At 40.3% G+C, this 25,462-nt stretch overlaps 2 protein-coding genes across 2 annotated transcripts; one reads left to right on the top strand and one right to left on the bottom strand.

Moving 5' to 3' along the window:
- Nucleotides 1–639: 639 nt before the first annotated feature.
- Nucleotides 640–9,349, bottom strand: dclre1a (DNA cross-link repair 1A (PSO2 homolog, S. cerevisiae)). The gene is made up of 9 exons (XM_034558642.1): nt 8,611–9,349; nt 6,432–7,817; nt 6,202–6,335; nt 4,858–4,976; nt 4,384–4,527; nt 3,979–4,124; nt 3,180–3,334; nt 2,079–2,220; nt 640–1,390 (listed from the first exon to the last, which is right to left on the bottom strand). The coding sequence occupies exons 1-9, from the start codon at nt 9,008–9,010 to the stop codon at nt 1,224–1,226; spliced, it is 2,793 nt and encodes a 930-aa protein (XP_034414533.1). The 5' UTR covers nt 9,011–9,349; the 3' UTR covers nt 640–1,223.
- A 175-nt stretch (nt 9,350–9,524) lies between these two features.
- nhlrc2 (NHL repeat containing 2) lies at nt 9,525–24,696 on the top strand. The gene is made up of 12 exons (XM_034558930.1): nt 9,525–9,732; nt 10,951–11,103; nt 13,499–13,548; nt 14,009–14,414; nt 15,423–15,544; nt 15,623–15,752; nt 17,797–17,890; nt 18,066–18,297; nt 19,464–19,586; nt 19,789–19,998; nt 20,204–20,417; nt 22,877–24,696. Exons 1-12 carry the CDS (start codon nt 9,570–9,572, stop codon nt 23,137–23,139), a joined length of 2,160 nt encoding a protein of 719 aa, XP_034414821.1. The 5' UTR covers nt 9,525–9,569; the 3' UTR covers nt 23,140–24,696.
- The last annotated feature ends 766 nt before the right edge of the window (nt 24,697–25,462 follow it).

Here is a 25,462-nt window from a genome sequence, read left to right as displayed (position 1 = left end):
AGCAATCATACATCGTCAACACGGCTATGTCAAAAATGATGTACTTATGTGTTATGTGTGTGATGAAAGGGTACAGATTTGGTGTTGACAAACATGCCACGCAGCTCTTATGTAGGTGTTAAATGTGGAAATGAAAATGTTAAGTATACCGTGTACATAAGACTGCATACCCTGAGATATATTGTGGGAATCTGCAGTACAACATTAAACCTTTTGCACTTTAAGATATTGCTACAAACATTTTCCTCACTCTGGCCCCTGAGATTGATCACACCAGCAGCTGACGGGTTAAGTTGAAGTTGGTCAACGTGAAAGGAGAAATCGGGCAGTGACTCTGGAAAGACGCCTGTTACAGAGACGGAGATTCTTCCTCTGTGGTCTCAGAGACAAACTGCTGATGCAAGAAAAAAACCAGCATTTTCAAGGCCACAACACAACAGTGGCGTGTATTCCTGCGTTCACAGTTACATCAGTATGGATCATTTCAATGTACAATAGCAATGAAAATCCAGATTAGGTAACCTTAAAAAACACAGAGCAAAGTTTGCAAATTAAAATAATATATAGCAAAACTCGTCTTGAATCTCATGTCCACACGATGAGCAGATTGTAAAAATAATAAGAAAGAAAGAAAAGAAAAGCGTTTAAAACATTTATTATTTTCCAGCATAAAAAGTTGGCTTAATAGAACAAAATAGATTGTTATGAAATTGCACAATTTTAAAGCAGTACTTTATTGTTAGCTATCAAATGTAAGGGTGAAGGTAGCCAGGCAGTAAACACATCCAATTAATTCAGTTCCATTGTGTAATAATAATAATAATACGTAAGTCTTATTGTCAACATGATGCGTGTTATGACCTCAGATAATGTTTTCACATGTGTAAACAGCTTTCAGAATTGTGGGCCATTGTAATTCAGTCCATTGTGAATAAAAGCATAACCTTTATTATAAATTGGCTCAAGAGCATATACTTGAGCCTTTCTTTCATAAACGATATTGCAGTTCAGGATCACTTACTTCATCACAACCCCTCGCTCCACATTTAAATGCTACCGTTATGAGCTCAGTGTTCTGACGCAAGCCACTTTTTAAAACAATCATTAAAAGCATTACATTTGTTTCCCATGGTCACACAGTATTGAGATGTAATTTGCTCAGAGTACCGGTACTAAAAGAGCGGAATCAGTTCCACTGTGAACAAAGTTGACCTGTAAACAAGCTACAGTTTATTTTTAGTTTCCACGAGCCACTCACTGAAGCACTGCTCCATAGCCTTCCTGCTAGCGCAGCTGCCGTTGTTCACTGTGGGGATGATCTTCAGGGGCCGAAGCCACTGGACAAAACGCTTCAACTCCAGGAAGCTGCTGTGCTCGCTGTATGGGATTCCTGTCAAGAAAACACAAGGGTTGCATCGTCAAGTTCCCAAACAAGAATTTGCATTTGAAACAACTACAAAAAATAAAATAAATCTTAAGATAACCCACATTTAGTTTTCCCTTATTTCAAGTGTAGATCAGGATAAAAAAAAATCACAATAATAATAATAATAATTCAGATCTAGCTGAAACTGAACCGACTCAAGCAGACATTCAATTCTCCCACATGTAGAGAACACTATTAGGAGCAGTAGTAGCATATGGCTGGGAAGAGCAAGCAGGAGAAGATCAAGACGAGAGAGAGGCCTCTAATTGGCTTCCGCCTGACTGACACACAAACTGCTGAGGAGGAAGACATTATGTGCGAGTGTGTGGCAGAAGTCTCTCGCTGGTGCTTGTAGGTTACAGGCCAGATGGCTGATGTTGTTGACGGATCTATTCAGAACATGAAAGAGAGGGCAGGACGAAAAAAATACAAAAATGTGAAGAACATTCAGGTTCTTTCAAAATACTGGTTCACAGCGACCAAATGTATGCTGCAAAGAGGTGGATTTAATAATGAAACGCATGTGATTCATCAGCATCTCTTTGACTTTAGAATGGATTATCAGTGTTTTCTCTGTTTATGGTCTCATGTGAATATACATTTGTTATTTCTTCTGATAATAACTGTGCTAAAATATGCCAAAAGTATGTACCATAGATAGAGATGTTGCCACTGATGTGAGGCTGAACATCTTCCACTGATTCCACCTGCTGGCTGAAGGTCCAGCCTGTGGGCTTGAAGGCCACCAGCTGGTCATAGCGCTCTGAGAAGCGCGCCAGGTAATCCTGCAGTTTCTGGAGACGATAAGAGGATGACCAGGGGAGAAATGGAGGGGAGAGTTTTATTATTCAAACGGTCGCCACATTGTACTTGAAATGCAGTTTGTAAGAGTGAGGGAGGAGATGCAGCATGTGAGCCTGATGTATCAAATGCTGACGAACTGAAATGTGACGGTTGCTACCAAGAACAGCCGTTAAAACATATACATTAGGCTCTCTTCACAAATGTATTTAGATTCACATGTTTGTGCAGCTTTTGTGCTCAAAGGATTTGACAGCTTACTAGCAAAGCATCCTTTTTCTGTGTTTTTGAATATCTAACCTACAATCATGAGGTTGTTTGCCAGCAGGTATACAAAACTGCAATGTTTTTGTCTACAATGAAAACATTTAATTAAAAATGTCTTTTTTAGACAGTTTAATCTATCAATTTAAGTCAAGGTGACTCCAAGTTGTAAAAGTTCATAAGGAAATGGCTAAACAGTCAACTCAAAGCTCCCAATGCAAATCTAAACTGCACATATTTTTCCCCAAGTCAGCCCTTCTGTGCCCAGTGATGCTTGAATTATACCAACTCTGGGACTTATCTGTGTTTATACATATGGCAAATTGAAATGCTTCAGTTCTTTTAGAAAGATGATGTGCTTGGGCCATCACAATTAGCATTTCCTAATTATTTCAACTGCTTGATATTTGGATAGGAAATAGGCCGTAAGCAGAATAAAAAGACGTTTGCATTTCAAGACAAACTGTCCATAGACAATTTGACAGTTTAAACAGAGAAACATTTACAAAAAATGTGTATAACTATATTAGTTATTATGCCCTTCATCTCACCAAGAAGTGCATTATTAAATGAAACCGTCAAACTCATTCGATGCAGTGAATAAATATAGTAACTGCCTGGGAGACATCGTCTGATGGGATATCTTCTTTATAGACCACTTAATGGAAAGTGAGACTGCTGCACCTACTTTGAAGGAGAGCTGCATCATGGGCAGCACATGGACCTGGGCTGCCTTCCAGTCGGTGGTTACACATCGTCTGACTTGCTCCGACTCGAGACAGCACATGATGTTGTATTTGTCTCGAGAGAGACACACTTTAGACCCCAGGACCTCTGCCAGTGCTACGAATAAAGCAGAACACTGTCTGTGTAAAAACAAGGATTGTGGGCTATTCAACCTTTTCATTTTAAGACTTAGTGTGTACGTGCTGAACGCCCCACCAACAATGTGTATGTTTCATTTCAGGATAAAGTTTACTTTCTCCAAAACAATAGAAAAGAACACACTAGTATTGCTATTAGGTTGAGGTTTGTATCCAGCAGGTTCCGGGATGATTGAAAGACTACTTTAACTACGGGGTAAGGCACTAGAGCTGTGTAACGGCGCTCAGTGAAACTAATCAATAATCCTCATGTTCTACGATCAGCTAGGGAGCCTTTCGGCAAGTGCAGACCTTTGTCAAATAATATTCCTTTCTTTTAGTTTATTCCTCCTGGGTGCTTTCCAAATTGTTATGGTCTCGGGAAACCAGATAAATGAACTGGTTTGGTTTTTAGTCAGCAACAGGATGAATGAATTCACTTTAAATATTGCATGGTCCAACTTTATTCATGAAAATGTAAAAAAAAATAAAGAAAAACGCCAGCTGAGGTATTTTTCAAATTCCTTATAAAGAAATTATTACATTTTAGGAGATACAAGCAGCAACAAAAGATAAAAAACAAAATGTTATCGTAATCTTCAAGTACAATTTCAAAACACTCACCCAGAAAGACCTTCTCTTTTCCCACAGAGTAGGATCCGCAAACCACAAGCGTACGGGGGTTGAGCGTCACCAGTTCAAAGGCTGTGTTGGCTGCAAAGTTGATGACCTCTTGCTGTCTGGGGAAGGTGTACTCAGGGCTGCAGTAACTAAACAATTACAAGAGCTTACATTGAACATCTCAGGTTCATCTGGGCTTCTGCATCACTTTTACAGAGGTCTTTGAGAGGATCAAGGACATGGACTAAGAATAAAGCGTGCACATTTTAAGGAATATTAGTCCATATAACCAACCAAAATGGTAACTTAGACAGAGCTGAGAGCAGCACAATGAAACCACAGTGTTGGCCGTTCAGTAACCTCACTGGTTTATTCAGTGTATATGAGAGGAGACAGAGAGGTTCTAACGTGGTGTCCAAGTAGAGCGTCTGCACCCTGCAGCCGAGCAATTCAGGGTAGGTCTCCATTGAGGGATCAGCTCTGAAGTCTCCAGTGTGGAGGACAGTCTGTCCATCGGGCAGGAAGAACAGCAGCATGGCAGATCCTGGACAACTGACAGAACAGACAGGAGGTGAAGCTGGATACATGAAGATTAAAAGGAGATACTAATTGTGTGATGAACTAGGATAAGCATCTTCCAAGAAGCTTTGACTGTCAAGGAATGTGGTCAATAACGCAGGTATACTAGGGGTGACTGGTTCACAACGGTTGGTACAATAAGATTTGAATTAAAAAGTAATGCTGTAACCTTAAAAAAAACAGCTGAGTGTTCCCCTAAATAACGCCTAGTATTCTTCAGTGAAATAATCTAGGCAGTTGGTTTAGACTGTCTGACTTTGAAATCGGTGACAGTGGCCGATTGACGTCAGGTTGATGACTCACTGGTTGGCGTCCAGCAGGATGACCGTGACTCCCTCGACGGTGACCTGGGTGTTCATGGGGAGGATGTGGACATACTGCTCTGCCACCCTCAGTTTGCTCTTCACAAGGTTCCCTGTAATCTGAGCAGGTGAGGCAGCGGTCAATCAACGCAAATCTCTCTAGTTTACTTACATGCAGTGACCCGGCAACGCCTACAAAAACTGTAAAAACTCAGATTTTTTCTGGGCTATGACCCACCTAGCGTCCAAGTTGAATTTCATGTGACCTACCAAATAAACAAAATCCCAATGGATGAGTCCTTGACAGTCTGTTTTTAGATATAATCCCAAAATAGCACCCACTGATAAATCATGACCCATTTGACGGGAAAGTTTACATCACATCCAGCTTCTTCCACAAATACATTGTATTCTAGATACTATATATTTGGGGATTATAATTAGTTTTAGAGGTATATTCTTAAATACCCCAGTAATATAAGTAAAACATCAACAATGCCATAAGGATCATACACATCAAAACACATTTTAAATTAAAAATATATACTTGTTCTGCTATATACCTCAATTAATTTGTTTGTTTGTTGATTAATTCATACACCATAATTGGATGCAACATTTGCACAGTGACAACAAAGTTAGAAAGTTATAACCGGAAAGACAAACCGACCCAGAAAAACTAAAAGTCCTGGATGTGAAGTGTTTTTATCCAAAATCATGTAAAAAAAAAAAAAAAAAGAAAGAAGAGAAACACAAAAGGTCTTTAAATTTAAATCAATATGGTCAGAGCCACTGGCAAATTGTTATACATAACCGCAAGCTCATTTTCCATTACTGAGTCCATGCAGTGCAGTGAGATAACACATGGATCAGGAATTTACTCTATAAATTCTAAGGAAGAGAGCATTGAGGAAGCTTTTTAATGAAATGCAAATAAATAATAGTATTCAAGGACTAAAAAGCCTTTGGAGGGGGGACCTGCCATTTATTAACAACACAAAACAGACACATCTACACTGACACTGTTCCTTTCTTTCCCTGTATGAATTATAAAATATATCAAGTTTGTGTAGGATGCTGTTTCAGCGGTGGACTTAAATTAAATCTGGGTAAAAACCACCATCCATAACTTTTTTTAAATTTGTGCAGAGAAAGTCATAAAATAAGCAATATAGTAAAATAATTGACTCCCTTAACATATGTCTGATTGATGCACAACTCAACCATTATGAACACTCAACAGACGCTTTGCCACCATTTAAATGACATAACATGAACCCCAACCAATAGAACCAAATAATACTGGAAGTCATTCACAGTATGCAACAACCAATCCTCTACTCACTCTGTTACAGTAGATGGGAAGTGTGGCCTTCTTGGTCAAACCTCCATAGTGGTCGGAGTGGAAATGTGTTAGGAAGTAGGCAGTGACTCCCTGGATCTCTCCATACTGAAATGCATCTATGACAAACTTTGTGCCTGAGAAAAATAAACATTTAGCAGATATCTTAGATAGCAAAACACAAAATAATTCAAAAGTATGCAGCGATAAATTATATAAAGTCCCCCACTGACCTGGAATCTTCTTGTAGAAGGGGCAACGTGGTAACTCCACTTCTCCATTAGCGTTCCTTCTGTTCCATCTTCCTCCTCTCCAGCCTCTGGCCCTACCTTTCCCTGCATCTCCCTGAGCATTCCCTACATTACTATAATCTCCAGTCACTGTGCCCTGTGAGGTATCTGTGGTCTTGACAGCCCTACTTTTTCTTTGCCTTTCTCTCCTCTGTCCTGATTTTTCACCAAGTACTGGAACAGAGGTGGCGTTGAGTTCATTTGATCCACTCTCTGCCACTTTCTCCTTCTCCTTAAGTGGTTTGAGGCCAAAAAACACCCCGATGTCCGTCTGCTTCAGACCAGAGGCCTGACCTGCCTTGATCTGGACCTTCTGTGGCGACATGATTTGAGATCTTTGGACAATGGAGGCTTGCGATGAAGGTCCTGGAATACTGTCGTCATTCAAGTTTTTTAAAGGCAGGCTATCTGAGCTTAAAATAGTTTCTCTCAGGCGCTCCAAAACAATACTTTGAGGAGACTGAATGCTGCTTTTACATGGACTGATGGCACTGGTAGATTTACCGTGAGCTTCTTTTTTACCTTGGAAACCAACTCGGCTTTCAGCGACTGTAGAGGCAGCTGCCGGATTAGTGGGTGGCGATGAGGGAACTGAATACAGCCGGGTGTTTAAGGAGGCAGGCTCCTTTACCTGCACATTATTGGTTTCAAAATTATTCATAAAGTCAGTGAGCAGCTCATCTTCACTTGAGAAACCGTCACTGATCAGCACCATCGAGTTTTCATCCACATTTTGAAATGTATCTTTATTAAAAAGTGCTTTTCGACATTCACTTCTATTGGCTGCAGTCTCTGCCGGGAATTCAGAAAGAGGGGAATAGGATATTGCATCATTGTTGTCAGAGGAAGATTCTCTTTTGAGTAAATCTTCACGAGCTTGTCTTCCACTCTCTGTATTGACCGGAGTGGATGAAAGCTCTGTTCTACTTTCTTGGGAAGAACTGATAGATGTTTGGCTTTTAGTGGAGGACGACCAGCCTTTCTTTTTCTTAAAATCTTCGGGGCCAGGTGAGCGCAGTAGCATAAGTCCATTTGTAAGTTTAGATGGAGGTGTTCCAATGTGATTACGATGAGGGCTGACACTACGATTGGATAAGGCAGAAAGACTGAGAACACTATCCTGTGAATCCTCTAAAATGGAGCCATCCGACTCATTGTTTATCATTCCTGGGAGACAACTGAAGACGGTCTTCCCGCTTGTCTCCGCCTGCTGGGAGAGACTGAGGAGGGCTGTGTCACTGTTTGCTCGACTGTGGGCCAGGAGGGTGTGGTTGAATTTCTTATAATGGTTTGGAATGCTAGAGAAGCACTGAAGACCATTTGGACATTCTGTGCAAACAGATAAAACATGTAGAAATTAGGCATGTCTGCATTGTACAAAATTATTATTTTGTCAAATGAATTATTATTAATTCAGAATTATTCAAAAGCACCTAAATTCAAACTACAGATATTCAAAGACTTTGAGGTTCTTAATTTTACATTGACTTGTTGCAACAGGTCTGCTGTAGCTCGAAAGAGAGAGAGAGAGAGAAATCAATACTGGTTATATGGCAAAGATTTTCTATAATTGGGCATGGGATTTCCCATTTTGACCAAAATCCCTGTTAGATATTGGGTGCATGGGCATTTACCAACCAGGGAGAATCTGATGCCATTACTTTCTGGCTTGTAAATACTGTGCTCAACATCCAAGTTGTATCATGACTTGAAAACTACATTTTATTATTTCTGATAATACGGAAGTGCCTGAAAGGCAAACAAATATGGATGCCTCACATCCGTCAAAGTCCACCGTTCAGGTCATTAAAATCAAGTTGATTTGAGCTATACTGCCAATGTAAATTATTTGTAACCCTCACGAGACCAACTCTGCAATTACATAACCTTCTTAAGGTGACAGGTGACGTGGACGCTTGAACATCTATATGTGGTAGATTTCCCATCATTAACATCCATCCAATATAACATAAACCCAACATGATAAAGGATGGTGGGTAATGCAGAATCCTGTGTTTTTGGAGCTCTGACCATCCCAGGGACTAAAAGTTGGGCTTTGCCTCAGTGGTTTTGACCATTTTTTGTATCCGTAAAGTATATGAAGAAGTATGGATGTCTGTACCTTTGCATGTGTCCCTGGGGGTGTCAAGACATTCAGAGACATGCCATCGTTGAGTCTGTACCACCAAAATGGAAAAGGGCATCTGACACATGGGGCAAAAGTCTCCAGATGACGGTCCCTCAGCAGCATTGTCCGTTTGCACGGGGTCACTGGCAGAAGATGACTTTGAGGGTGTATCACGTGACTCGAAACTGCTAACAGTCACGTTCCTACTATCCCCACTTCCAGCTGTCTTGACCCTCGTGTCAGGTGATTTGACTGGGACAGAAGTGTCTCTCTTGGAGGGTTTTCTGACAGTACATCTTCTTTTAGTCACAGAGGGTGATTCGTGTCTCTTCTTTTTCTTCTCAAGAGGTTTATATTCCCAAATGTCACTCTCAGAGTCGTCCTTCTGTGACATGTGGTGCGAAAGTATGCGTAACGTCGCGAGCGTTCCCAAACGTCACGTTTAAACAAGTATTGGGGTTTGCTAACATCCCGCGGTTGCCGAAAAAAAATAAATGTTACACTACATTAACAGTTACTCTAGATTCCGTAAGATTGTGAGGATGATTTCCGTTGCGAAAATAGTTTCCAGCGATTGATAAATACGACGTTGAGCGTTTTTAGCGTCAACTAACCTAACGTTACATGCTGTGTGGTTTGCTAAAACAAGTTAGGGCTTACCGCCACAGGACAACAATAAATTGAGTAGAAACAACTGGAGAGACGGAGCAGCACATTCCACACATTTCACAAAACGTGTCTTTTTTTTTATCATAGACAAATAAAAAAAAATGTTTTAAAAGTATTTTTAATGAAAACTCATTCAGTTAAATGTAAAACAAAATTCAGAAAAAGCATTGTGGCGAATAATATATATATATATATATATATTGGTTTGTTTTATTATCTTGTCGAAACCAACGGTCTGAATCTTCGGTGTGAGTTTACCTAGCAGGCTGGTTGTTGTTGGAAACATGGCGTCCCAGTGCAGCCTCTCTACTTTATTTCCTATCCAAAGTGAGCTGGATTGCGCCCTAGATGACGCTACGACAGAACAAGAGAAAGAAAATCTCACCAAAGAGTATTTGAAGAAACTGGACGAAAGAGAGGATCTGAAGATACCCGATTTCCAGACAGGTTAGACCATTTTACAGCTCTAGCTCGCTGAGTGTCCCTCTACATAGCACTTGCTCTACAGTTTAACTTGAGTTTACTGGCATGCCATTACAGGACTCGACATGTTCGGACAGTATGGAAGGGTTTACTTTCCTCTTTGGAAATTTAAATATTTCTCAATATGCCTTTTAACCACACGTGTTTTTTGTAAGTTAACACATCTACTCCCAAAACAGCTGACTGTTCACCAAGTCATTGACTAGGTAACACAATCAGCCAGAGCAAAGTAACAAAGACTAATTCCAGATCATAATAACAACAGCTGCTATGTAGGTTAAACTTTCTTTTAAAGTGCAGTGTTAGTTAAGTTATTCTTTCTTCATTTCAAGTTTCTGTTTTTTAACAATGAGTGTGGCATCATCAGGAAACCTCAAATCTACATAAAGCAAGGCAATGCATAATGTTATGTTATGTTCCCTTTCCTTTTCTCTGCTTCTGTATTTGTCCTCACCAGGGCTTTATGAACACGCTTCACTGTATATCCTTCTGCCAATATTAGAACACAATCTAACACTTCCGGTGTCAACACTACAGTTAGTTCCTCTGCTGAGGTATGAAACATGTTGGCAATATCACATCACACCAGTAGATGGGGATCAACAGTAGAACATCAATCAGTTAAAAAATGAACATGGTTGCATGGGATCACACTTTTTAAAACTGCAAAACAAGCTCAGGTTTTAAATGTTTGTCTCACTATATATGTTGCTAATATTTGGGACATGTAGTTTTGGGTTACCTGACAGATGAGGGCACGACAGAAAAAGGCGTTGTTGCTTGATAAGAGACAGTGTGTTGACATTTTATTCTTTATTTATTAATTCGACAAACGGTCAAAACACTTCTGTCTCATCATAACGTTTTCTTTTTGTGACTATAACTGTGTACTTAAAACATTCATAATATTTTTGTGCATGACTGTATCCAATATCTTTCCTTTTGCATTGTCAAAGATACATTTTAAGATATGCAATTTGTAACTTATTACTTTTCCTTGATGCTATAATCTCCTCCTCATGTGGACTTTAAAATGAATACCAGCCAGGGTTTAGACCACACAAATAAGAAAGGATTTGTGAGATGAGACATGAGATGCGATGTGTTGAGATTTGAGAAATTCAGAACTAATTATTATGAATGAGATGACAGCATCATTTTCCACTCTGTCTTTTGCTCCAGGCTTGGAATGGCTGAACACGGAGGGGCCTCTGTCTTTGAACAAGGAGCTGTCTGGTAAAGTGGTGCTGCTGGACTTCTTTACTTACTGCTGCATCAACTGCATGCACATCCTGCCTGACCTGCACCATCTAGAGAAGAAGCACTCTGCCAAAGGTATGGACTTAGGTGGGCTTGGAAGTAGCAGTAGACATGGGTGTCTTGATCCTAAAGAGGTTGAAAGATGGAGGTGTTTGTGAACAATGCTATGTCTATATAACTTATTTAAAATAAAAAATATACAATTTGACTTGGTAATAAACCTTTTATGATGTGGGAATATGGGACAATGCTCCCACTATTAAGATTGAGACTATTTTCAGCCACGGATTAATGGACATCTGGTGCTCCAGTGAATATTTTAAGACTGTGTGTGGGATTGACTTCAAAATAGACGAAAGTATCCATTTCCATGGTAATACAGGAACATATTAAATCTGTTCAAGTGGGTCTCATTGATGTGTTTCTAAAGGTATGAAGCCTTGTGTGGCTCCAAAAGGAACCACACAAAACGGGATAACAAAAGCAAATGGCTGTGAAAATGAAAAATAAATCTGGGGGTGTGGGGTTACAAAGAAGTGACGACCAGACCTCTATAGCCTGCTCTTCCTCTCTGCTTGAGGCTGGCAGCCAAGCTAGCGGCATCAATTTAACTATGGCCAGTGACTGCAAACTAAGGAATGATTGTGCCCTGTCCAGTGCTTTTTAAACCATTGCTAAAGTTAGCTTTGGGACCAATGAAAACAGTAGCTGTGGCAATAGACCATTCATTAGCTTAGGTTGAATGAGTGGAAGATTAAAGTACATAAAGGGCTGATCAGTACAAGTTTCAGTCATGTTTCAGTCATGTAATCCTAAAAAGCGGCATTGGCCTGACCTGCAGTGTATTTCTTCAGACTACAGGTGCAGGGGGCCACACTGGGGGAAGCTGCCTAGCAGGCCATGCTGAGGGAACACATTTGCATTAATTGGTATCTTATTATATGCCATGCAGTGTCACAGGAACATATGTAAGTTCACTGGGGCAGAGAAGCTGGAGCATCAGTTCGACCCATAATTGTACCCTGTTGTAGTTCGCTGTACGGCTATTTCTATAGCCGCTCCATGTACAGTATAATCACATCCAACTGACTCTTGTTGTCCTTCTGGCCCTTCGAGGGATCATCTGAGGAAGCTGGTGCAGCTTGAAATTCAGTTGTGAGCTGGGCGGGACACGGAGCACACACACTGCCTTGCCACCGCACATTATCGCCCTCGCCTTATCTTTGGCACGGCTATGAGTACATTCTGTTTGCTGCTCTGGTCAGTGAGGTGTGGGAGCCACCCTGTCCAGTCACTCCCACAGCCCGCCCCCATCCCCCCTCACTCCCACAGCCCGCCCCGCTCCCCCTCCTTTCACCCATCCACCCATCGTCACGGCAATCTGTGCTGCTACTGCACTGCTTGGCAGAGGCCATGGGTGATGACATCCACTGCAGATGGTGTGAGTTTGAAGGGTTAGGAATTGTTTGCGTTTACGTCTGTTAAGGGCGGCTCGATGATGTGATATATATCTAAAAGAAATGTCAAATTGAGTCCATTTAAGGAGGATGGAGAATTTTTGTCTGCCTCGTTGTCACTGGAAGTGGTTTGTTTTGTCGTGCATGAAAGCCATAATGAACTCTAAATTAAAATAAAACAACTGTCAAACTAACTTAGCGTGAATATATTGTATGCATGTTAATTATACACATTTACAGAGTACAAAAGTGACTGTTTCAAAAGGGAGTGTGACACTCGGGACATCGGTTTTGTAAGACCACCACTGTGCAAATGTTTGTACCAAAAAAAGAGTTCATAAGATCCTCACAAAGCCTTCTTTTTTGTCATAAGCCACAAACTCTAACCAATCGCACTCATTGTCCATTCAATACAGATAGCCTTAATAATCTTTGATTATTAAGATAAACATTTGCAGCCTTGAGGCGTCGAAACATTTCTATGAACCTCACTGAGCCCTACGCTCTATTATACGGGAGCAAGACTGTTGAGGTTTTTAGTTTCAAATTATATCCGTTTTCCTCCCTCTCCCCAATGTTCCTAATTATACGCATCTGTGCATGTGATGTCTGTGTCTTTGTGAACTTGTTGGTTTAAACTGGTTTAAACATTGATTTAGAGAGAAGATTTCATGTGTCACGCAAAACAAGACACACCAGAGGGAGACCAGGAAACTAATAGATATCAAGTTGTATTGTAGGTTGTGAACTGTAATTAAACGGGAAGCTCACCCAAAGATACGAACGGCCTGGAATCTCATTATAAAAGCGAGTAAGGAACAGGATCTTCTCCCGCACCCCGGAAATCAGTCACTATACTCACATAATTCACGGGATTACTAGAAGGACAGTTTTAACCTAACCAGTTTTAAGTTACTGACACAATCTATACATTTAGAAATTGTTCAGTTTTGATTGTGAGCAAGTCAAACCACTTACTGTACTGTGTTATTTTTGTTTAATCTCCCTCTCAGATGGACTGGTTGTTGTTGGAGTGCACTCAGCTAAATTCCCCAATGAAAAGGTAAGTGATTTTCATCGTTGGCTGTTCTGCTTGTGCATTCTTTCAGCATTCTCCAAACTGCAAAGTGTCGACATTTATGTGTCATTTTGAGAATGATGGCAGACAACATAAACCACTCTTTCGCTAGGCAAAATCAAAGCATCAATCTGTAATGTTATACCAGCATTAGATATCATCAGACGGTATCTATCAGAATGATCACATCTAAAATGTTTTTTTTGTTATTGGTTTAAGAAAGCATGCTTAGATCCTCCTGAATGCTTTCTTTCATACATGATAGTGTACATCTTTCAGTTTGGGACTTTTTGCTCAGGCAAACAAGCACTTTGATGTCCTCTTGAGCGCTTGGATGGGGAAATAATTTATTATAAATATACTTCATTATCGAATGCGTTTACATTCAGCAACAGATTTACAGCTCATTACTCATTTGTCTATGCTTGTCTCCCACCCGTCAAAGGTCCTGGACAACGTTCGCAGCGCCGTGCTCCGCTACGACATCTGCCACCCAGTGGTGAACGACAGCGAGGCACTCCTCTGGCACGAACTGGAGGTGTCCTGCTGGCCCACGCTGGTCTTACTGGGCCCACGTGGCAACCTGCTCTTCTCCCTGGTGGGCGAAGGCCACCGCGACAGGCTGATGCTTTTTACCGACAGCGCCCTCCGTCACTACGGGGAGCAGGGTCTTCTGAAGACGCACACAGTGGGGATCAAGCTCTACCGAGACTCCCTGCCACCCAGCGTCCTGTCTTTCCCTGGGAAGGTGGCCGTAGACAGCAGCAGGAAAAGACTGGCCATAGCAGACACTGGACATCACCGCATTCTGGTGGTTTCCTTGTCTGGACAGCTGTTGCATGTCATAGGAGGTAAGAAGTCGGAAACATATGCAGCATATTGGGGTTAAAATTGTGTTTCTGCAATTTTTGCGCTCCTTGATTTATCAGCAGAGAGACATAATTGGTGGTTGGGATATTGAATTAGTTAAATACAAAAATGTTGAAAAGAAAGGAAATACATATTTCTGTTGTATGTGCTAACGTAAGAGAGTCGTGGATAAAAAAATAAGGGAACGTTTTTGCTCTCTAATGATTAGAATCTGTACAAAACAAACTAATGTAGGCATTATTGATTTTTCTTGATTACTCGCATGCCTCAACAATCCTCAGAGCAGCTACACGACAGACTGTGTTGTCCCCAGACCAACAGAGAGGTTGGCAAAAGCGGGGACTAGTACACGCTGGGAACTGGCACTGACCTGTGGACAAAATGAGGGAAAGACATTTTTATTATTTTTGTAGGATGATCCCACTCGTCCCTCATCGCACACAGTATGAAAAATGTGTCACGCGTCGATATTGTTTTTATTCGGACAGAAAAATGTGTTTTTGTTCCATTTAACATCTTCCTGAAGAAATGTGTTACCCAAAGTAAACTCATTAGATTAAAAATGCTTCAATCACAAATTTAAATAATTAAGCCACTTACAGAAATGACCGTTCGTTCGTGCTCCAGCTGTAAATGGGTTGGTATGCTTGTATGTTTCCTTCGATTTAAAAACCATACCGTCAAATATATTTTTTTTCTACCAAAAGTTTAGTCTGGGAACATAAAAATAGCTTAATCCAACTCTTTTGCTAACTGAAAGAGTGCTTTTTAAAAATGGAATATGTGGGGAACAATTAAAACAGCTGTTGCTTAGTAACCTTTCAATGCCAAAAATGTATGTGGCACCACAGAAGAATGCATAATAAATACAAAAAAAAGATTTAACTCCCGGGTTCAATTTGAATCACGAGTGAGGTATTACAGCGATGATGATGATGATGATGATGATGATGATGATGATGTTCATTGGACTATTACTTCTGTCCAAGGGCCAAAAAGTGGTAGACAAGATGGCGAGTTGTCCGAAGCTTCCTTTAACTCCCCTCAAGGTGTGGCCATTAAAGGGGAAGATGTATACGTGGCCGACACAGAAAACCACCTGATCCGTAAGGTAGGATCCCGAACGTTGTCTTTAAATTCAATTTGATTTTGCGTGATGTTTATCTGTACGTTTACGTCTGCGCTCCAGATTGACCTGCTAGAGAGACGGGTCAGCACTCTGGCTGGAGTAGGAGCTCAAGGCACAGACAAAGAGGGGGGCGCGATGGGACCCCAGCAGCCCATCAGCTCTCCTTGGGATGTGACTCTCGGCACGGCCGGTGAGTGTTGTGGTGCAGTCAGACCGGAACTTGGACATGAAATGTGTGATCACACCAATACAGGAATTGATTGCAACTTGCATATTTAGTGGATCATTAGAGTGCACCAAAAACATACACTGATGCTTATATTCTGGAGTAAAACAGAATTACATGCATACATGAAATATTATAGCTTCCACCTCCCACCACCAAAATCTCTTCTTGTTGAAGTGGAGGCCCCAAACAGTTGAACAAATCATACTTAATGTTTAGGGATAACATGATAATTAACTTATTGAAAGATAACGTTGAATCTATAGGATGTCATTCATTGGGGAAACTATACAAGTCACAAACCACTGTAAAGTACCTGACAAGGTCTTTTACATTCTCACACAGTCTAAACTTCCACTTTAAAATCAAAGCCCAGTCCCTCGAGATGCTTTTCTTTTATTTTAGCCTTGGGCATTCAGGGTTTCTATTATTAATCTTGTAACTGTGCCCTTTTTTCATCAAAGCAGAAAGCTTTTTTAACTCATCTGAATGTCTCAGACCTTTTGTCTCTCGATGTTAGCGTGTTGACATCCGGCCTGTCTGCCTGTTGAGATTGCAGATTCAAGATCAAGCAGCAGCGAGACGCCTGTGTGTGTATGTAACCAAATTATATACATACACACCTTTCAGTTAGCACTGTATGTTGTTGCTTAATTTAGCAGAATAATGTTGCTCTCCAGGCTGGTATCATTAATAAATGGTTAATTTGATTAGTCTTATTTTTGTTCTGGTCATTAAATTGAATATTATTCCAAAGGTTTTAGGAATTTATTTGCGTTTCTCTCTTTAGGATCATACAACAGGCCTTTATTGGAAAGATATTTATTTGTTCAAAATGCTCTTTTAAAATGTGACAAATTAATGACTTTATCAAAAATTGGCGAAATATAATTGCTTAATATAAATGTTTAAATAAAATCCAAAGGATTGCAAACATTTACTTAAATTGATGTCATCTGTTTTTCTTCCAAATGTCTCGCCTCAGTTTAACATTGTTTATCGTTTGGTGTCTTCTTCAAGTGTGAGTTGATCTAAGAGCCGACAGTTGTAGTGAAAGTGAAGCGTAAAGTGTTGGTCCGTCCCTGTGACATTGTGTACTCACTTAAAGCAAACCAAAGAGAAAAGTGTGCACTTGGACAGAATTGTTTTTTCTGCCTGTGGCGTGTACTGTACTCAACAGTCAGTTTACATTTTAGAGGTATGGTGTTGGAAATCTTAATCACACTCGTAGGAATTTTAAGTATTAATTCCATGAAATGTTAGGGCCATTAGTTAACTATCATTGCACACATTGTAAGCAGGAGGTAATCAGTCACCATCACAGTCTCTGCACAGCTGGTTGGATGACACAACCTGCTGGTTTGCACATCACCACATAATTTGAGGACGTGATATCAGACCTTTAACTCTACTAACATTGTCCTCTGAGAGTACTTCCGAACAATCATTGCATATTCATGCTTTATCCACCATGTGCATGAATAATTCAAACTGACCAAATCAAGAGGACCCCACGCCTTTTGACCTGAGAAGTACAACAGTGACATTGATGCTGTGAGTCGGGAGCAGGAGTTGTCAGATGTTCCTGACAGTCCGCCAGATGTGATCAAGAAGGTCGGAGCTCTGTGCGGCATTAAAAATGCAACTCTCTGTAAAGGTTGTGTGTTTATCACGGTGACAGTATTGTCTCTGCTGAGTGCATCCGAGGCAGCGGTATGGACTTTGTCAGATGGGCGGCAGTCACTTAAACCACCATTACTGCATTCTCTCTTCTTGTCTAAAAATAATGGATACATTAAATGTTTTCATAGCTGTAAGTAAACTCTTAGTAAAATCTAAAACGCATCTGAAAGGACTTTTCACCTTTTAGGAAAAATATTAGCACCACCTCTGGATGCTATTGTGGGTGACTGGTAGACAGCCAAAAGGAGTTTGGCTGTCTACCAGTTTCCTGGTTCTCAACTCAAAAGAGCGTGTTTGTGTGTGCACGTTTCATTCGTATGTGTAGGCGGAGCTGAAGGTAACGTCCTGTGGATAGCCATGGCAGGGACCCACCAGATCTGGGCTTTGTTCCTAGCAGATGGGAAACTGCCCAAAGGAAGGTGAGAGACTGGTGCATCACCACCATGGCCACTTGGCAGCAGCCACCCTTCTAAGTCACTTTTCTTGATTGATAAAAAGAATGAAAAGCAAATGAATATGATATTGGGTAAAATGAACTCTACATAGCCAGCAATGTATTGAAGTTTCATTTTTTTTCTTTTACAACATCGACAGCGAATCCAAGGCAGGAACGTGCTTGCGATGGGCAGGCAGCGGCAGCGAGGAGAACCGAAACAACTCGTACCCCCACAAGGCCGGCTTTGCTCAGCCTTCAGGCCTGGCTTCGGCCCCAGAGGAGCCCTGGGGCTGCCTGTATGTGGCCGATAGCGAAAGCAGCACCATCCGCACGCTGGCTTTGAAGGACGGAGCCGTGAAGCTGCTGGTCGGAGGAGAGAGGGACCCACTGGTGGGTGTGATACAGTTCATGGATGGATGACTAGATGGTGGATGAATTTATAACTGTTGTTGTTTTTTTTTACATTACTATTTTTCCTCTTTTGGATACCTTTTGTTACATTATTATGGGTGGTTTATTTATGCAAAGCAAAACCTTGTTAGGATTATATTTTGTCCATTTTAGTGTTTCTGTAAAGGAGAATTTATTATTTAATAATATTTTAAGGAACAGTTCATTCCCAAATCAAAAATGTAAAATGTATCTAATACCTGAGAGATAATTATCCAACCAAGATGTTTTTTATGTGGGTTGCCTAAGGTATTGGCCGTAGACATGTCTGCCTTCTCTCAAATATGATGGTCCTCGGCTTGCGGTGCTCAAAACGCAAAAATAATACATTTGAAAAAGCAATTTCCAGAAATCAGACTTTGTTGTTATTCAGCTGCCATTGTTTTGTTTTTCTAGACAATATTTGTATTAAGACAAAAAATAACGAGAGACCATCTTGCAATGGGATAACCAGCCACAACACCAACGCGAAATGGCCCTTCCACACTTTTTTGGAATCCCTCACAATTTCTCACAAATTGCTTGTTAACTGGCTGTAATAGTAATACATCTGTTTGGGTCGTGTTGGCCTGAAATAATCACTAATTAGCACTAAGAACTGTTTTCACAAAAATGTTCCCCTTGGTAATGTTTTAATTACATTGAATATTTATGTTGTACTTTTCTTTAAAATATCTCAAGAATGACTCATATACTACTATTTTTACCATAGTGACTAATGCGATTTAAAGATATTATCATCCTTCTGGTGTTTTATACAAATGTGATATATTAATTCTTGTCTTGCTGTTCTCGTATGAATTATTCAGAAACTTTTAAATCAACGAAGCCAATGTTGCTTTCATGTTTTTATTTCAAGTGTTGAATGAAAACTGAAAATTTACAGTAGATGGAAAAGGCTTCAGCTTGGATTTTCAAAAGAAAGTTCTTAATCTGAATAGTTAAAAAGCCTCCCTTGTTTCTCTTTCCAAAAATGAGCATTCACTAAATTAGATTGGATAGTCTCTTCTTTAAACCACGTTGAGCTTAGACATAGGGGTCACAAGTGGCAGTTTGGGCATTTGTACGTTTTTTTATATCTACGTTTCATGTCTTCTTTGAATTAGAATCTTTTTGCCTTCGGGGATGTTGACGGGAAAGGGGTGGATTCTAAGCTGCAGCATCCTCTCGGTGTTGCCTGGGCTCCTGAACAAAGCATGCTCTATGTGGCTGACTCCTACAACCACAAGGTAACTGTTGCACGTCACAAAGCTAATGTTCTAAGCTGTAGCATGCTCACATTTGACGCCTCTGGCATCATTATGGGTTCCTTTAGGTTGTTGAGTGGACACTAAGTGTGTGCCGCCTTTTTGATCTAAAAAACAAACAAACACAGGGAGCACACAGGACTTTTGTTTGATGGTAACTATGTGCCTGTTTAATTATGTTCAGATCAAGGTGGTGGATCCAAAGGTAAAGCAGTGTAGCACATTAGCGGGGACTGGAGAGTCTGGAGATACTCTGGGCCCTGAATTTAACAAATCCTGCTTCAATGAACCTGGAGGAATCTGTGTGGGCGACGGCGGCAAGATTCTCTACGTGGCCGATACCAACAACCACCAAGTCAAAGTTCTGGACCTGTTCTCCAAGACTGTTTCACTGGTGAGACGTGTGTGTGTAGATGTGTGAAAGAAAAGCTCATCTCCAACCAGGATAAAGCATGTGTCTGTCCACCTGCGTGTAATTAATCTATCCTGAAAGCTAGACGAGTTTGTATAGAAGGTGACAAAGAATGGCATTGCAAGTGTTGGCGAGCTTTCTCCTTGGTCCTCTTTAATCCAAACATCTAAAACTCTCTCCTGTCCAGTTCCCCATTTCTACGGACTGCACAGATTCAGTACCTACAAAGCCTCTTGGTGCTACCAAAGCCCCCAAGCTGCCGAAATCAGCTGCCAGGAAAGAAATGCCACCAGTGGTAGTGTCAGCTGGTCAGACTCTCATCATGTCACTCACCCTGTCGCTTCCAGAAGGAACCAAACTCACGGAAGAGGCCCCCAGCTGCTGGGCGCTCTCAGCTGAGGGTGAGAACGCGTTCAATCATTGGTACTAATGCCATGCATGACAATGTTTTATTCAGGTTTACCATACAAGTACATTCAACTTCATATCCACAAAGGCACCTCGGCTAACAGCTGTCAAGTTTTCCATTGTCGCATGGAGTTTACAGTGATAAAGGTGGCAGATATTTTTGTTGTTGTCATTGTTGGAATAATGGGTCACTGATTTCACAAAAAGGTTGTCAAAAGCAGGTTTCTCAAATATCTTAGCTAGCTAAGTTAGCTCGATAACTAGCGAGGCTTGCTGTTTTACATGGCAAAAACATACAGCTGCCAGCCTTTAGCATTAGCTCCATGAGTTTGTTTCATCAGTTGACTAATTTTTAAAGAAAAATGGTTTTGGATATCCAATTACGAAATCTAAGGAGCACCATTGTATTTGTCTGGCCATGCAAAGCTAAGCCATTGTATCACAGACAGTATGATAATGGAAGCTGTAAGATGAGGAAGTACACTCAGTCAGTGATACGTTAGCGTTAATGTAGGCTAGTTAGCCGGACATGCTTAAGTTTACAGCTTACGTTTGAGCAGACAAACAAACCAATTAATTTCGAGAAAAATTAAATTAAGAATGAGTCATTTCTTACTCATTCCCTCTTAAGTTTTTGGTTTTGTAAAGGCTCAAATAATATGAAATCAACATCTTTGTATACCGAGTTATCTTTTTTTGCTGTGCACATCTCTTCAACATGTGGATAAACTTCTATCAAATCAGCTTTGCCTGATTACGACCAATTCTGCAAAGAAAGCCATATCTGACAAGGATTTGACAACTATCTGCTGTAAAAGGGTTATTGAGGAGAAGTGGTGAGTTTCAAGCAAGATGAAAATCACGATTTTTTTTGTGAAAACCCCAAAAACACTGCTTTTGTAAATGTTGCTGCAGGCATGATTCGTTAATATTTAGTACAGGCTGTTGTTTTCAATAGATTTCAAAAGTAAAAAAATGGCATGCTTTGCTGAAGTTATTTTAGGGTTCAGTGAGACTTGCAATCCAAACTTATTTTCTACATTTATAATGACCCTGTTCTCGATGTGAGCCTCTCAACTTCTGCTTTGCTTTATTTTGGTCTGTGAACCATGATTCTGTCAAAAAAGTAATGAAAGTGAATGATGCTTAAACGTTGTGTTATTTTCACTGAACACCAAGTAGAGTCACTCTGCTGGCCCACGCCTGGTATTTACAGTTCTCAGCTGAGGCATGAAGGAATATTTAGATCAGTCAGGGGCTCTTTCAAAGCACTCGTGAGGTTTCACACTATATCTAATTTCTACTGCTTAATACCAACATTTTTTCTTCAATGTTTTCAATTTGTAATCAACAGTATTCTGACCCTACCACCGAGTGTGAATTTATTTGAGATATCATGTTAGTAACCGGTGATGGTTAATGCATTCAGCTTAGAACTAAAGTGTTTCAGAGCGATGCAGCGTGCAGTCAGCAATATCAGCCGGCTATTTTTAGAACAGTTCGATAAGACGACATGCCTTGGTTCACATAATTAGCTACCAGGCTATGTTACGTGATCCTCCGTCGTCCGATTATAACCAGTCTAGACTTATGCTGATCAGATCAGAGCAGAAGCAGGAATTTTAATGGATACAGTTGGAAGTGCACAGCGGATTTAAATTGTTTTTTGTAGCTTTTTAGAAATGGCTGCCCTGGGACCTCATGTTAGGCATCAGCTCCATTAATCACCGCTGGCATGGATTTGATGGTCTCTCTGGCATAATATTTTCTCACAGTCAAAGTTCTAGCCTTTCCTTTTATCGACTTTCATTTATCATTCGGTGGTCACGTCTCGTTAGATGTGTATTTGTTTCTAAAAATATCCCCGGTGTTTCAGTAAATCCATGTCCTCACCCTGACTCACTGAGGTTATGAGATGAGAATATTAGAGGACTTCATTTAGCAGTGCTCCGACTGCTCAGCCAATCTAGTACACGGGCTGCACCTTGCCATGCTCCAGCATCCATTTAGATTACAGACAGACATTTTCATAAAGACGCATCCTTCCTTTAATAACATGACACAACAACTGAAGATTGATCTTGTTTAGTGGCAATGTCGGCCGGCCAACCACTTTGGTGCAGACTGATAGATTGCCGTGACATTTTTTGTACATATATTCATGGTCCTGATGACTGTGGGGATCTCCTAATCATTTATTCTAGCTCCAACATCAGACCAACATTTAAGTATTTTATATTTGTTTCGTGCTAATTAGCCAATGGTAGCTTGCTACTAAGGTGGTGACTATGGTACACATTATACCTGCTTCATGTTGGCATGAAAATGTTCGCGTTTAGCTTTTAGGTCCACTAGCCTTGTGACTGTCTGGTTCTTCATGAGACAGATTGTATCAGAATGTTGATTTTGTCACTTGGACAGGCAACACAATTCTGTTCCCTGTTTTTCACAGGTAACGAATGGCTGCTAGAAAGTCGGGTGGTTACCGGTGAAATTGAGGATCTGTCGAAGCCTCTCTCCATCTCAACCAAACTTCCAGCTGTTATAAAGGACTTCAACAGCAATCCAAGCCTCACTTTGGTCGTATGGTTGTACTACTGTATGGAAACAGGTAACGCTTGTATGATGAAAGCAGCCTCCTTCACCCAGCCTCTTCAAATAAGTGCCAATGGTGGAGAGGAGGAAATCACTGTGGCGTTGGCTCACGCCCTCTAAAACCTCTGACCTGTCTTAGTCATTATAGTCCCAGAATCAACACTTTCTGTGGTGTTTAAACGACATTATTACTTTTTAGCTCAGCTAACCCCAGCTCCTGTTTTGTTCATAGTTCTGGGAGAAGAAAACACAGATCGACTGTCACTTTTAACAAAAAAGCAAATCGTGCATATCTGATTTTTAGGTGAATTTAATTTCAAACTACTCAGAAGCCTCTTCTAGGAAACATAATGCTCCAGTGCTGTAATGCCCTTCACTGTGAGTGTTGGTTATTGATAGGAATGCAAATAGTTGCATAGGCATGTAATAAAAACTATACAGCAAACACACCTGCAGCCTATAAATGATCATCTACATGATGGGATATTAATGCGAAAGATGAAATGATTATGTGGAGGATTAAAAATGCTTTCAAATACTGAAACGTTCTAAAGATTTTCACCTGAACCACCAGATAGATGTGTATTTCAAAGACTAGACAGTTTACATTAGGTTATTGTGAACACAATAACCTAATGTAAACCTACCCACAACCTACAATAAGTAATTACTAAATTATTTCTGGAAATAAAAGAAATGGTGGAAACTTTTTATCACAAATATCAAGAGAGCTTTTTCTTTTAGGCCCGTGAATAATTACATAGTCAGATCTTTAAAGGGATGTTTAAAGAAGAGGATATCTGAATCGTAAAAAAAAAAAAGTTTTATTCTGCTTTTGCTGGCGTAAGGCTAGCTTTTAAATGTTAATATTGAGTTAGAAAGAGAAATAAAAGGACAGAATTGAAACTTGCGTCTCGATAAGTTGACGAGACGTTATCTATGCATAGACCGACATTGTTATTATCATTAATATATTAGAAACTCCATTGGATTAAATCACGTCTTCACTTTGTACTTTTTAAAATAATGATATATTTCCATATGTGTGGTTAGTACTTGGTCCAGCTTTCATAAATGTGTCACCACGGACCGAGCAGTCCTAAGTTGTTCACAAAGTTCACACTCGTAGCTTAAAGCTCTGTTCTGTCTCCACTCCCTGTATGACTGATTATACTTTTGATTATGATTATTCACTAAACAAGGAGCTCTTTTGATTTAAACCATAAAATATTGCTTTTATCTATGTAATGAATAAAGTGTCTTTTAGAAGAGGAGGCAACCACTTTGTGAACTGATGACTTCAAGGGTTATTGTAGTGTATAAGAATGATTAAAATCTCTCTGAACAAGCATTGATACCCTTCATCGCTACGCCACAAAGGGAAGATAATATGAAAGAGATGCTCTGTACGGTGGGTGTGAACGCGATGACATTCCAGCTGCATCAGAAGCAATAACAATATATTTCTGTAATGGGAGAAATGTTTTTTTATGATAAATGAACTGCAAAAATCTTGGAGCTCCACTTTGTTATTCCTCTGGTGTTTTCTTAATGAACAGCAATGAGCTTGACTGACTGCTGGTAGCGTTCCTTCATTTTCTCACTTGATTTCTTCTTCTGTCCCAATGCTACACTTTTTAGATGCAACAGGGTGAACTAATAAAATATTTTCCTCTAGTCATGTGTCTGTCTGTCTGTTAGGTTTCCATCAAAGACCATTGCTGCAATTCACATTCTTCTCATATTTCAAAATTATTGAGAATGCTATGTGAGACGTATTAAAAGCTTCCCTAATGAGCTAGTTCCCTCATGAATTTGTCCTAATGCCAGGTTATGTGTGAGCTGATCTCCGAGGAAAGTCAAGAGGTCAAACACAATAGCTTTACATAAGAAAGTCTGCATGTTTAGTGAAGAAAAGCAGACCATATGTACGGTATGTCAAGAAAAGTGACCGTGTGATGCCTTTTTACTCCCAAGACCATTTTTAAACATTAGAGCCTGACTGCACTATTCGCTTCAAAATTAATTGGATGTAAGGCACCGCCTTATAAAGTATTTGCAAAACGCAATGACATTTGTTTTATTTAACGTAGATGTTATTAAGCTTTTCCAGACTTAGCACATACTACCACAAGTCAAAAACGGTCTAAATGTCACATACTTTGTAAAGTGCTCACAGAACAATAGTCTCCAATGTTAGGAAGAGTCATCCATCAACACACCTGAGGTGAGGGAGGACGACACGCTTCAAAGGTGATGCTGTTCCTACTCCACAGGGGGAAATAGTGCACTGTGGTGATTATTTCCAGCTGAAAACGTTGTGCTAGTGAGCAGCAGGAGGTCATATAAGGAATGAGACAAAGTAGTGCCAGTACACTGAGTGGCTCTGGAACCACAGACCAAACTTCGGCCAAAGATCAATTTATTTTTGTTTAGTTTTTTT

The sequence above is a fragment of the Cyclopterus lumpus genome, chromosome 19 (assembly GCF_009769545.1).
Source record: "Cyclopterus lumpus isolate fCycLum1 chromosome 19, fCycLum1.pri, whole genome shotgun sequence".
Taxonomy (NCBI): domain Eukaryota; kingdom Metazoa; phylum Chordata; class Actinopteri; order Perciformes; family Cyclopteridae; genus Cyclopterus; species Cyclopterus lumpus.
Note: the sequence above shows the minus strand (reverse complement) of the source record. Positions and strands in the feature narration are given on the sequence as shown.